The 12,506-nt window shown below is 46.9% G+C and overlaps 1 protein-coding gene across 11 annotated transcripts in view; it reads right to left on the minus strand.

Annotated features, from left to right (window-relative positions):
• Window positions 1-1,445: 1,445 nt before the first annotated feature.
• CEP63 (centrosomal protein 63) overlaps window positions 1,446-12,506 on the minus strand; it is a 43,849-nt gene continuing 32,788 nt past the window's right edge. For all 11 annotated transcript variants that reach the window (XM_042024701.1, XM_042024703.1, XM_042024708.1 and 8 more), the window contains 9 exons: window positions 11,367-11,600; window positions 10,966-11,111; window positions 10,100-10,234; window positions 9,204-9,318; window positions 7,175-7,372; window positions 6,665-6,751; window positions 4,942-5,141; window positions 4,118-4,415; window positions 1,446-1,958 (listed from right to left, as the gene is read on the minus strand). In XM_042024701.1, the coding sequence (XP_041880635.1) occupies window positions 1,800-1,958; window positions 4,118-4,415; window positions 4,942-5,141; window positions 6,665-6,751; window positions 7,175-7,372; window positions 9,204-9,318; window positions 10,100-10,234; window positions 10,966-11,111; window positions 11,367-11,600 (1,572 nt within the window). In that variant the 3' untranslated portion in view covers window positions 1,446-1,799. The remainder of the gene's footprint in view (window positions 1,959-4,117; window positions 4,416-4,941; window positions 5,142-6,664; window positions 6,752-7,174; window positions 7,373-9,203; window positions 9,319-10,099; window positions 10,235-10,965; window positions 11,112-11,366; window positions 11,601-12,506) is intronic.

Below are 12,506 nucleotides of genomic sequence, written 5' to 3' on the forward strand. Positions count from 1 at the left end.
TTGCTCTTCCCTTCTGCCAACATGAACTGCCAAATATCTCTGAAGGGATATGGAAGAGAACATCAGAAACAAGGCAAAATGTCTCCTGAACTTCTGAAAACACCAACTGCATGATGCAACACTCAGTAACTAACTTAACAAATCTTCAGGAAATATACTACTATTTTCAAGGTATCATTTCAAAAATTAAATTGGTGGCCTCACTGAAGGCTGTGAGGGATCCCTAAGGGTTCTGGCATGTCACACGGTGCATCTGCAGGTTCATCTGCAAAGAGGAAACAGTTGGGTGTATTCTGCTGTTCAGATTTTATCAAAATGCCCCACGACCAACAAGTCCTTACCCGAGATCTGGACAGACAGGGCGGATGCTCCAAAAACACTTCCCCATGGACAGCTCTGCAGAGGATCCGAGGCCACTGCTGACTTTGTGCGGAACACGACCACAGCCCAGCCCCAGCTGGGGGCAGTTCAGCACCTCATTCCAAAGGCTGCACAATGAGAATCCAGAATGGATTTGAAGGTTTCATCCTCGTGCAAAGAACTCCACGAGAAAGCCAAAATACAAGGACTTTTGGATTGGAACATTTCTAAACGCTGGGATGCAGAGGTGCTTGCCCAAGCGCAGCCCCAGTCTGCAGCCAGGCATCCCCTTGGCTGAACTCGCCTGCCTGACACAATGGCTGGGCTCTGGTGCACCAGGTGCTTTTGAATCCCTGTTCCTTGACAGCATTAACCTGCTCTAACATAAGGGGAAGCTGATGGAAAGGAACAGGAAACTTATGGACATGGAATGCCCTCATCCCAAGGTTTGCCTGTACAAAGGCTGTGAAGACTCAGCCACAGGAGCACTGCGGAGACCCCAAAAGAAAACAAGTCCATAGAAACAAGTCTTGTTCGCTCACTAACAACATACTTCCCTCGAGGAAAGACTGAATATTTTCCCCAAAAGAGGTCACAGATGTATTTTGATGCAGCAGTTCCACCAGACTGCCCAGATTCAAACCAGGCTGGCACCAGCTCACGTGGCAGCTGCAACGACATGTGGATGAACCTCACCTGCTTGTGGGTTCTCCTCCCATCCAGTGTCATTTCCTATTTCCATATCTCTTTTCCAAGAGCTGTGATCACAACCAGAATTCAGCCACTCATTCCTCAGCTATTCTGCAGTACTCCAAGTACCTTGTACAGCAAGATAAAGACACCAGATACTACGCAAACTGTAAAGGGCAGAAGCTGCAAGAACCAGGAAATATTAAGAAATTCCACTGAGGGCAAATTAACTGGAAAAAATGCAGATAGCCTAAAGGAAAGAGGAATTACATTCCTTGGTCCTTGAACATAGCTATGCTGTGATGGAAAAGGTGTTGATCCAAGTTCCTGATGAGAAGGGAAGATAAGCCACAGGAGTCACTTTGTGTGTTTGTACGAACAAGAAAAGAGGTGTTTGCCATTCTGATTTATTTCAATGCTTTTACACATATAAAATATACTTAAAATACTTTACATAAAAACCAGCAAATGGTTTGCTTTTAAAAAACACCATAATCTTTGTGAGTGAGCACATAGCTCTGATGCAGGTCTCTGACCTACAGCAAGCTGCCTAAAATGTTTGTGGTGTAACACCCCTCAGCAGAGCAAGCACGTAGAGATGAGCTCCTTCTCCTCAACTCCCATCCAGCTGATTCAGCTGGGACACATGGCCTCTCACCCAAGCTCCAATACCAACTGGATATAGGCACCTTCCCAGTCACAGTCTGGAACCACGTAAAGTAACCAGCATTCCCATTCCACAAGAAACATTATTCCTGGTGTTCAAATCGTCTCACTATCTTTGCACTCTCTTTTTTCAGTTCCTCAATGTGAGCATTTAGGCATTCCAGGATGTGCTGGGATCTCGCTTCTTCATCTTCCAGGTATCGTGCAGCTATGGATCCGACAGAAGCTGTAGGCAAGGGGCACTAAAGGGAAAAAAAGGGATTATCAGGTATTCCTTCATTCCAAGCTTTGGCCAGAAACACCCCTGATCTGCAAACCACACAACTGAACACGCTCCTAGAGGGCTCATTTCCATCTTAGTGGGCAGACTAAGCACTCAGGCCTCACACTTGTATCACAGGTCATGTCCCTCCCAACACCTCCAGCCAGCAATGATTGCTGCACCAAGCCAACACTGCCAAAAAATCAATACCAAAAAATCAGGGCTAGAGAAGGTCACTATGGAATACCAAGGGGTTTGTCCTGGCTGTTAGTACAACTCAAGGTCTACATCCTGCTCCTTGTCTCCATAAAAATCTCAGTGAGCGGGAGCACCGCAGAGTTTGGGTCCAGGGAAGGGAAAGCACTGCCAGACTGGTAATTATTTCACCAGATATTCCACACTGGGAATATCTCTGCTTTCTTTCATATACCTCTCCTCTTCTTCCCCAAAGTAAAGGGCTCCTGGTACAATCCCACAGGCAAGTACAGGCCAAATCTCATTGCAGCTCATGGAACAGCACTTCAGCCAGCAACAGTCAACAAACTACTCCAGATTCTTTCCTTTACAGTCAAGAACTATTCCTGCTCCTCACATCGCTTACCCACAAGTTATTAACTTACAAAAACAACACTGTGAACCAGGCTTAATGTACAAGTTGATGAAGAGAAGCCTCATGCACAGGGGCTGGCACATGAAATATTAAGGTTACTAAAGGGCTGCTTTCCATTACAGACAAGTTGTCTCAGTGTCTTGGCAAGAGAAGACAACTGGTTATTTCCAAATCCTGAAGTCTCATCATTTTCAGGTCTTATCAACAGCCAGGAACAAAGGGAAACAGAAAAGGCTACAGACAACAATCTCTCCCACCCCACTACAGCCTACTGAAGAGAACTCTTAGCACTCTTAGTGCTAAAAGGATTGATTTAAAGACACTGGAGCCTGACCATGAGCAGGGAGTTCCAGTCAACACCAGGACAAATATCTGCATTTCCTTAGAAACCTTATTTCTACCTCTCAGAATAAAAAGCAGCCCATTCTCTTCTATTAAACATCAAGCCCTAGAGCTTCTCAGACCCTGAAGTGGAACTGTTCACAGTTTAGGTCCAATCCTGCATCCTGAAGAGTTTCCATTTAGAATATAGCAGTTGCCTAAGTTCCCAACACTGTTTTCTGGGTATGTGCACAAGCTACTTTAGTCTTGAAACAATCAAGACCTATTCTTGGTAGTAAACTGCACTAAGATCTACAGACTTGACAAGCCTCCACTTATCTGTGCACCAGCTTTAGAGCCTCATCTCTGGACTCCCACAAAGACATAGCTAATAGTTTAAAAGTTGTCACTGCTACCAACACACAAACAGAGGAGAAACTGCTCTGAGCACTGCTGGAGCAACACGTCTGGAGCAAGGACCAGTGCTCAGCATTCTCCCCTCCCCAAACATGACAGGAAGAAGTGATTCAGTGCAAATTTTCTGTATCTTGGTCAAGTGCTTCAGCAACTGAGCTGAGGTAGGACAGAGAAAGTGCCAACACTGCCCCCTATGAAAAAAGTATCATCAGCAATTGGGAAAAAGAGCAGGCTCCCCTTGTCAGTGAAGCAGGGATTTCAGGCTTTTCCATCAGCAAGCATAAGCAGCTTTAGGTTCAGTGTGCTGACTGCTGCAGCCCCATTGAAAGGGGTAAAACCGACCCTGTGCTTTACAGACGTGCAGCAACAGGCAGCCAGAGACTGTGTGAAACAGACATACCCAGCACTCCACACCCACACTGAGCCTCTACTACAGACCCAAGCCAAAAGCTGAAGCAGAATTCGGAGGGGACACGAGCAGGTCCTGGTACACACTGAGGTAGAGCACCAGCAAGGAGAGAACCATGAGCTCCTGGAATTAGCTTAGCAAGCACACAAACACAAAGTTCTGCTCCAAGGAGCTCTGAAGAGCCACCATGTGGATCCCCCTGGCCAAGTCTTAACCATCCAGCAGTGGCTTTCCCTCCCTGTTTAACACTTGATTTACATACAGGATCACACACAACATGCAGTTAGGTCATGCATTCAAAAGCCTGTCTCTTTTTGCCAGATGAGAACCCAGTTCTGTTTTCAGCTGTTGAGCAGCAACTAGCTCCTGTACAACTGCTTACCAAAAACACAGATTCTCTGTGATGATTTGAGGCAGGCTGCTTAGATGCTTCATCTGCAAAACCTTTGTTTTCATCCACTGCAAGGAGCACAGACTCCGCTCCCAGCCAGGCACGTGACTCCTTGCAGCTCTTGCTGCTGCTCTGGGAGGGCGGCTCACCCATCTCGGGGGTCACAGTTCCTGTTTCAGCAGCCCCACACCTCTGGGACTCCCTGTGATGGTGCTGAGCAGTCCTGTCAGGCTGGAGATGTGTCCTCCCTGCGTGTTCATCCTGCTCGTGCTGTGCTTCCCGAGCTGTCCTGGAAGGCAGGTTTGAGCACAGAACTGAGTTTGTCTCTTAGCAGCTGAACTCCAGCAAAAATTCACACAGAGGCAACAATTAACAGAGATGTTACTAACAGCCCTGGCAATCCAAACTTGTTTCCATAGCACTTCCAGATGCACATCCAGTCCCTGTAGAGAATTCTCTCTTCTGCTGCTGTAGATACCAAAAACCACAGCCTGCACATCCTAGCACAGCACAGAAAGGAGCACGGCTGCCTGGGTCACATCCAACCCTGTCACCAAAAGCAGCACAGACTGCTGCTCCAGAGAGAGGCAAAGGCAGCCAAAAGACAAACACTGCTGGCTTTGCAGAACACAAACCAGCTGGGACTCCAAGTCCTGCACTGCTTAAGGCATAAAGGCAGATTCCCAAAGAGTCCTTGTGTTCTCCCAGACACACGATGCACTGGAGAGAGACACAGCATGCCATTAAACCCCCCACACCCCCACACCTTCTGCCCTCCTTCCCCCTGAGGAAGCAGCATCCCCAGGGTCACTCACCTGTGCTGTACATCCCTGGGCTCTTTGCCCTGCCCCTGCTGAGCGGTGCCCTGGGGTTCAGCTGGGCACACCTGTGCAGTGACCCCCAGTTTCGCCCTGGTCTCTGCGAGGTCCTTCCGCAGCTGCTGGTTCTCACATACTAATTTCTGGAGCTCAGTGGTGTAGTCCTCCCTCAGTGCTCTCAGGGTGCCATCGTCCCCCTAACAGACAAAGAAGGGCAGAAGTCAGAAGTTCTGGTTTGCAAGACACCACAGGCACATCCAGAGCAAGGGCCAGCAAGAGATGCCTTAAGGCATACCCCCTAAGCTCATTCTGACTGGTGAAACCTTCAAGACTTTCCTAGGAGCAAATGAATTACATATATGGCTTATGGGGCCTGCATCCAGACCCAACGTGCTGATCTGCCTGGAAGATCAGTCTCTCTCACCACTGGATTCCTTTTAAACATGGACCTAGGATAGTTGAGATGCACCTGCCTCTGGCCTTTTTGAAACTCTGAACAACTTGCTTCTTCCCATCATCTTCCTCTTACTAGGCCAGGTGGGTGTAATTTCCACTGCTTCTACTCCCATGACATTCCCACTTGCTTTTTGCCACTTCTATTTAACTTAGATGCCACTTCTATTTAACTCATTCTCATCACCTCTGTATCTAAGGTCTTTCCAAATGTGCGTTAGGACCCCAGGCCAAGATCCAGCTCCTGTGCCTTGGGCTGTGGGGCTTTTTTTTAAGGCAGATTTCTTGCTTTGCACACTGCCACCACGTTTTTGGGAACTCACACAGGCAAAAGCCACCAGCTACTTTTCAAGCAGAAAGTAATGGGCCTTAGGTTAATTCAGTTTCAAATCAGCCCCCCAGAAAGCTCTGGTTTTAATCCATCCCACCAGCCACAAGCTTCTGTTCAGCACTTTCCTAGGAACTTGGCACATTTGACAATCACTCCAAACTAATACTAAGAGCTGAGTATTTCCTTCTCACAGATCTAACAGGATAAAAGCTCTGATGTACTCTCATGAGGTTGTCAGCTGTCTGAATCCAGCCCTTGCCCTCTGGGAAGCATCCATTCTGCTTAAGGTGAGACAGAAATTGCAAACCAGCCACTTCTTCCTTCACAAAATGAGCCAGCTCATTATTTCTGCCAAGGCTGTACCTCTTCCACACAGGCTCCTCTTCTCCCCTCTGCCTCAAGAGTTTTGGAGGTTTTGTTCAGCTGCAGGAGCCCACCACAGGGCCCTTTCCAAGAACACTGCCCCAGCACATCCAGCCCATATTCCCAGCCTGCATCCTGCCCATGGAGTGCAAGGGAGAGCCCTGCTGAATGGCTCCTCACCAGGGCAGAACACGCTCTCACCCCAAGTCTTTCAAGGGCCAGAGCAGTTACAGCTCTAGGACAGGTCAAAAGGACCTCACAGGTTGAGAGTCAAAGGTTTGAGGTAAACTGGCTTAATATGGAAGTGAAATGAAATGTACTAAAAAATGTGGGCCAGAGCCCATGCAGAAGAAATGGAAATGATGGCTGCTTCTGCAGTTCTCTTCACCACTCTCTGACTGAACAAAAGCTTGATATTTCTGCATCTTATTTCCTCTCAAATTGCCCCTTTTGCTTGGGTTTTAAGTTCACTGAGCTCTATCCCCCATTTTGAGAGGCCTGGGCAAAGACTGACTATTCCCAAGCAGGAACACAAGGCTAGCCCCTTCCCAGCCCCTGGTCCTCATGGCATACCTTCAGCTGACCACACTCTGTCTTTTCCAGAGTCTCGGAGAGATGACGGTTTTCCAGCCTCAAGGTTTCCAGCTGGACCAGAATTACCTGAGGAGACAGAGGCAAACAACAAGCTCAGAAAAAGAACACAATACATGCCCAAAACACCCTCCAAGCATTTTCCACCCTCAGATTCAAGTACTAAGCAAGGTTTGGGCTGTCAGTCGTACAAGGACCCTACAGAGAAGGCTACAAAAATAATCATGCAGTTTTCAAAGATGTCATCCATCCTGGCCTAGTTAGCATGAATGATCCCAAAGAATTCTGAGGAACTGTAGGCTGCTGGTTTGAAAAGAAGCAGCAAGACAGATTCAGTGAACACCATCATTAGAAGATTCCTTCAGAAGGTCTCAGTTTTTGTGCAGAGGCTAAAGAGAGAAGGAAAGTACTAATGTAGCTAAAAAGCAGGATGGTGTTCCAAGCCTTCAGATCGCTTGAACAGACAGCATAAGAGTCTTGTGCCTTTTTTACCCTGTGCTCCACTGCTTTCCTCTCTGCTCTTTCAATCTCTGCTCTGAGCCGCTGCTCCAGGTCTGAGGTGGAGCTGCTCGCCGACGCAATGGTGATGTCCTGCTGGTGCAGCTCCTGTGTCAGCCTGGAGATCTCCCTTTTCATCCCTTCTAGCTCACTGCTGTGCATTTGTTCAGCCCGAGAGAGCTGCTCTTTCAGCTGGAGGAAGACATGCACACACCACCCACAAGCTTTTAAAACAAATTTCAGCAAAAAAAGCAAAAGTATGGCACGTGGTAACATGAAATCTCAGTCCTGGGAAACAAAAAGCTCTATGTAACAAACCCTTTGCACATGCTTGTCCTTCCTGATTGAAAGCCACCTCATCCCAATCCTTTCCCACACCATACACTGCCAACTGAAAGAAGTTTCATGCCATGAAGTACGTGAGAAGACCCATAACTTATCAAACCAACAGCTTCTTCAGCTCATCATTCAACCTCTGTAGCCAAAACCAGAGAGCCAAAGGTTCACCATGACTGAGGAAGCACAGTAACTCTTGGAAAATATAACCCTGCAATTTGCCACTCTGCCTTCCTGAGGTATTTAAAGATAGGAACTTTAAATAGCTCAAGCCAGATTTTCCTTCCAGGAATTAATTTGCCCTAAGTCTTTTGAATCGATATTAGAGTGGAATCAATGTTAGGTCGTAGCAACTAAAGCTTCCCATGGCAAACTTCCCCCAGCCAGCTATGCACGGGGTAAAAATACATCTCTTTGTTTTCATAACTCTCTGTGATGATCACTAGTCCCTGCATTATGAGAGAATAATCATTCCCTATTTACTTTCCACATGACAGGCATGATTTTATTTTTAGTCCATTCAATCTCATTTGTCTCTTTTCCAGTTGGGTAAGTCCTATTCCATTCAGCTGCTCCTTGTATAAAAACCACTCCATCCTTTTGGTCATCTTTTTCCATACCTTATCTTGGTTTATTCAATGCTTTTTGAGGTGGCAGACCTGCACCACATACAATATTCTGGTAGGCACACTGTATATTTATTCAGTGGCACAACAGAACGACAGCAGCATAATTCCTTCCCCCAGATTCCATTCCATTAGTCAGAAATATTAACCACCCAAACACCTAGGATTTTTCTGAGAATTACAAGCATTTTAGAAAATTGAACCAGATGATCTCTGCCTACCCATGTAAATACTGTACACACTGTGATTTATCTCCATGTCACCTCAATGCCTCCCAAGTATATAAAACAGAAACAGCCTTCATAAATCTCTCCTTCCTCCCCAGCAGCCTGTGGGAGATTCATTTACTGTGTGGCTGTTTAGATGTGTAACCAAGCACAGATCTCTGGCAAGATCTGCACCTCTGTATGTTCAGAATAAAGGATGAAAGATTTCCACACAAGTGAGGTTTTTCACTCAGGTTCAATGAGGCTTCCACTCTACCAGGCTCCAGTGAAAGCTCTCACACAAGCTCACGCAGACCACTGTGAAAAGCCCCCCTTGGGTGCTCAGAGCTCTGGGGTGAGCCCCTCGTGGCAGGTGAGCTGCTCCATTCCTCCCAGCCCCTGCCCTCATGCCCAGCTGTCAAGCCTGAAACACGCTCCCCTATTCACACAGGGACCAGGACACATTTGAAGTCCTGTCTCAAGTGTGAAAGGACATATTACAGCAAACTCATTCCTTGTCTGCTCTTCATCCTGTTGGGAGCCTGCATTAGGCTTAAACTCTGGATTCCAGACCTTAATTTCTTCACATATTTGCCCCTCCAGCACTAATTCAAGTATCTCCACAGTGTACAGAAGTACTGGGGGATGCCCAGGAGATGCTCACAAAGGCAGGTTCAGACACCTGCAAACAGGTATCCTCTCAACCCTTCCTCTGCCAGGTGTGCTCCTCACCTCCAGCAGATCCCTGCCTGCACAGCAGCCCTGCCCTGGCCCCACAGCTGAGGCACGTGGCACACAGGCATCAGCTCACTCCACCAAGTGCCATCCCCCTCCCCGGGAACACAGCCACGTTACCTTTTTAATCTCTGCCCTTGACTCAGTCTGGTCTTCTTCCAGGGACTGCAGCTCTTTGATATTCTCACCCAGCTCTTCGCTCAGCTGCACACACCTGGCATTTGAAGATACCAGGCTGGGTGCCAAATGCAAAAGTATAGATTAGAAAAACCCAAGGAGGAGAAAATGGTCAGAGAAACTTTGATCTTCCAGGCAGTCCTTTATGTCCATTACAACAGAAATTGAACTCGGCCTACAAGTTCCTTACCAATCCTTTGGGTTTGTTTTCCAAAATCATTTCACAAGAGATCAGGAAGCTGATCTAACAGATGACAGCTGTTTCTTGCTTGTTTCTTTACAAGCTAAGATTACAAAACTTCTATGTAAATACAAGTCTGAAAACCACAAACTTGGAGAGGAATCATAGAATCACAAAATGCTTTGGGTTGGGAGAGACCTTAAAGCTCAACTCGTTCCACCCCCTGCCATGGGCAGGGACACCTTCAACTAGACCGGGTTGCTTCAACCCCCATCCAGCCTGGTCTTGAACACCTCTAGAGATGGAGAGTCCACAATCTCCCTGGACAGATTTGTTTATAATCCTCACTTCACAGGAAGGTCTGGATCTGGTTCTTACCAGCTGCCTAACAAAGACTCCTCAGCCTATTAGGAGTGAAGGTGCTCAGTCTAAGCAAGCTGGAGCACTGAGAACACCCACTGTGTGCAGTGAAAGGCAGCCAGCCAATTACCAAAGCAGTCACTATTACACTGCAAAATGAATAGCACTTGATTTCTTTAGCCCTTTGATATTTAAAACAAGCCCACAAAAACCACTGGTTAACTTGATGAACACAACTAGGTGTCGTATTATTATCCAAGACTAATTGCACTTCCAGAGGGAGCAAGCAGCAGGCTACCTGTTCTCAAGACGAGTCACCTCTGACTGCAAGTGCTGTTCCTTCTTCTGGGCAACATCCAGCTGCAGCAGCACCTGCTCCAGCTCCAGCCCTGGAGAGGACAACAGCTTCCCTTGCAAGCGCTCCTCCAAGGCCCTGCACAGAAACAGCAGCTTTTATCTCAGCACAGAAACATCATGTCTGAGTTCACTGGTACAGGCAACATAACTACTGTTTTCTTGGAATCCTCTGGAAAATGCACAGAACCTAAAAGCAGGTGACCGCTGCATGCAGGGTGAGTAAGCAAACACAGCTGCTGGATGACAGCCCCTGCTTGAGCTCAGGCTGATTTAAAAAGACTTCATTTTATTTTGATGTTGGCCTTCCTGCCAGAGACTGGTAGGTGACCAACACCCAAACCTGCTGACACGGCCACCAGAACCCAACAGCCTCTGCACATGGCCAGGGCAGAAGGGGAAGGCCAAGATGATTTTGTCATTGATTGTAGTTACCTCACCAAGCCCCAGTCAGTGAGAACTTTAGCCTAGGTTAATAAGCACGTTATCAAACCCTGAAAGGTCTCCAGCACTTGGCTGAAAATGCATGGAAGAAGCACCCTCAAAAGCCCTGTGCTGCCTCCAGAAACCCAGATGAGGAAAGTGGATTCCTTCCATGCTCTCCACTGATTATCTGCTAATTTCAAGAGCAATGCAAATTGAAAAATGCTGCAAGGCAGCACAGCGCTTGTGAGAAACTGCAGTGCACTACTCTGAATACTAGCAGTACAGATCCAGCTGCATGAAAATGCTGCTGCTGTCCTCAGTGAGAGAACCTGGAATATAGATCTGGATTGAAAAGCCAAAGTACCAGCAAGGCACAGATGCTACCTGATGAGGAATTCTTTTGTGTGAAGAGTTTCAGTCATCCTGGCCAGCTCTTTCTGTAACTGCTCCAGGTGCAGCTTGGAGCTGCCAATGAAATCTTCTTGAGACTGCAAGGTGGCTTTCAGTTCCATCTTCTCATCCTGCAACACCTGCACAGGAGGCAGAAGGAATGACTGCTGCAAGATGGACCAAACCAGTTTGTTGCAATGTGATGAGAGGTTGATCAGATTTCTTATGACCCTTGGAAATACTACAGAGCAGCACACGGCTACGAAGTCGATTTTGATGCCAAGCAGGAACTTTACAAAGGCTCTAGAAAGAGACAACTCCAGGATGAAAAGCCTTCCCACCACTTCTCACCAGCACTGCTTTAGACCCCGTTTCCTAGGAGTTCCTCCACTGACCTCTAACATTTTCTTGGACTGCCTTAATTCTTCTTGAACTCTCTGCTGATCTTCCAGAATCATGCGGTTGTCCTCACTGAGGTCATCCACCCTCATGCTCAGCCTCTCCACCTCCAGCTCGTTGGCACAGATGGTGTCATTGGCCCTCTCCAGCCTGCTGGTTAAGTGCTGGATTTCCGAGCGGCTCGCCAGCTCCACCGAGTCCAGGATCTGCTTCCGATTGGCCAGCTGGGTCTGCCAACAGCAATCATCTGCATTAAAGTATTAAATTGCAAAAACACAAAAGTTGTACCAAAGCTACATTCAACACAACTACTGATTTCTTAGTGTAATGAGCCACATTCTCAGAGTGAGCAACAATACCTTCCAGGGAATTAGGGAGAGCATTGTTCCAGGGTTACGTGATGGATAAAACTTCCAAAGGCAAACAGAGTAAGTAAAAAACAAAATGAAAAAAGAGAGGACTCTTTGATTCCAAAAGCAGTTCAAAGAGAATCTGGAAAATGAGAATCTCAGATCACTCCTGCTGCCCGAGTATGATCTGTCTAAGAACAAAGCCTCCTGCTATTTCTTGCTCATGAGCCCAAGACTAGACCAGGACTGATGGCTGCAGGTAAGAAGGTTTGTAAACCATGTACAGGGCAGAGATTACCCAACCATTAATTCCACACCAGGACAGAAAGCAGCTCTGGGTGCACAATGGAAAAACCACAACCACCAAACAGCCCCAAAACAAACCAGGCATAACAGCCAATTTGCTTTGCTCTCTGCAGTAAATACCAGGTTCCAGCAGCTTGGGGGAATGCTCACTTGGAATTTTTCAGTGTTTTAATGGCAGATGAAAAAGTTACAAGGAACGTACAAGAAGCAGACAATACCTGCTCTATTATTTATAGGCACAATACTTTATTGCAGAGCATTTCTTTCCACGCAGCTAGCTGGTGAAATTTAACAAGCCAGCTCTCACATAAGCTTCTAGGAACATCTACTTCATATATTCCCTTTTTGTATACAATCGTTGAATTTTTAAAGGCTGGAACAAAATATTTGAGCAGTCCTATACTCCCAGTTTGAAAGAGTAGCAATGCCTGCCAGCTTCAGAATCACCACATGCCTTGATTTACTCAAACTATAAGAAGT

The sequence above is a fragment of the Corvus kubaryi genome, unplaced genomic scaffold (assembly GCF_017639235.1).
Source record: "Corvus kubaryi isolate FWS band 111438036 unplaced genomic scaffold, C.kubaryi_AGA036_p1.0 37264, whole genome shotgun sequence".
Classification (NCBI taxonomy): Eukaryota; Metazoa; Chordata; class Aves; order Passeriformes; family Corvidae; genus Corvus; species Corvus kubaryi.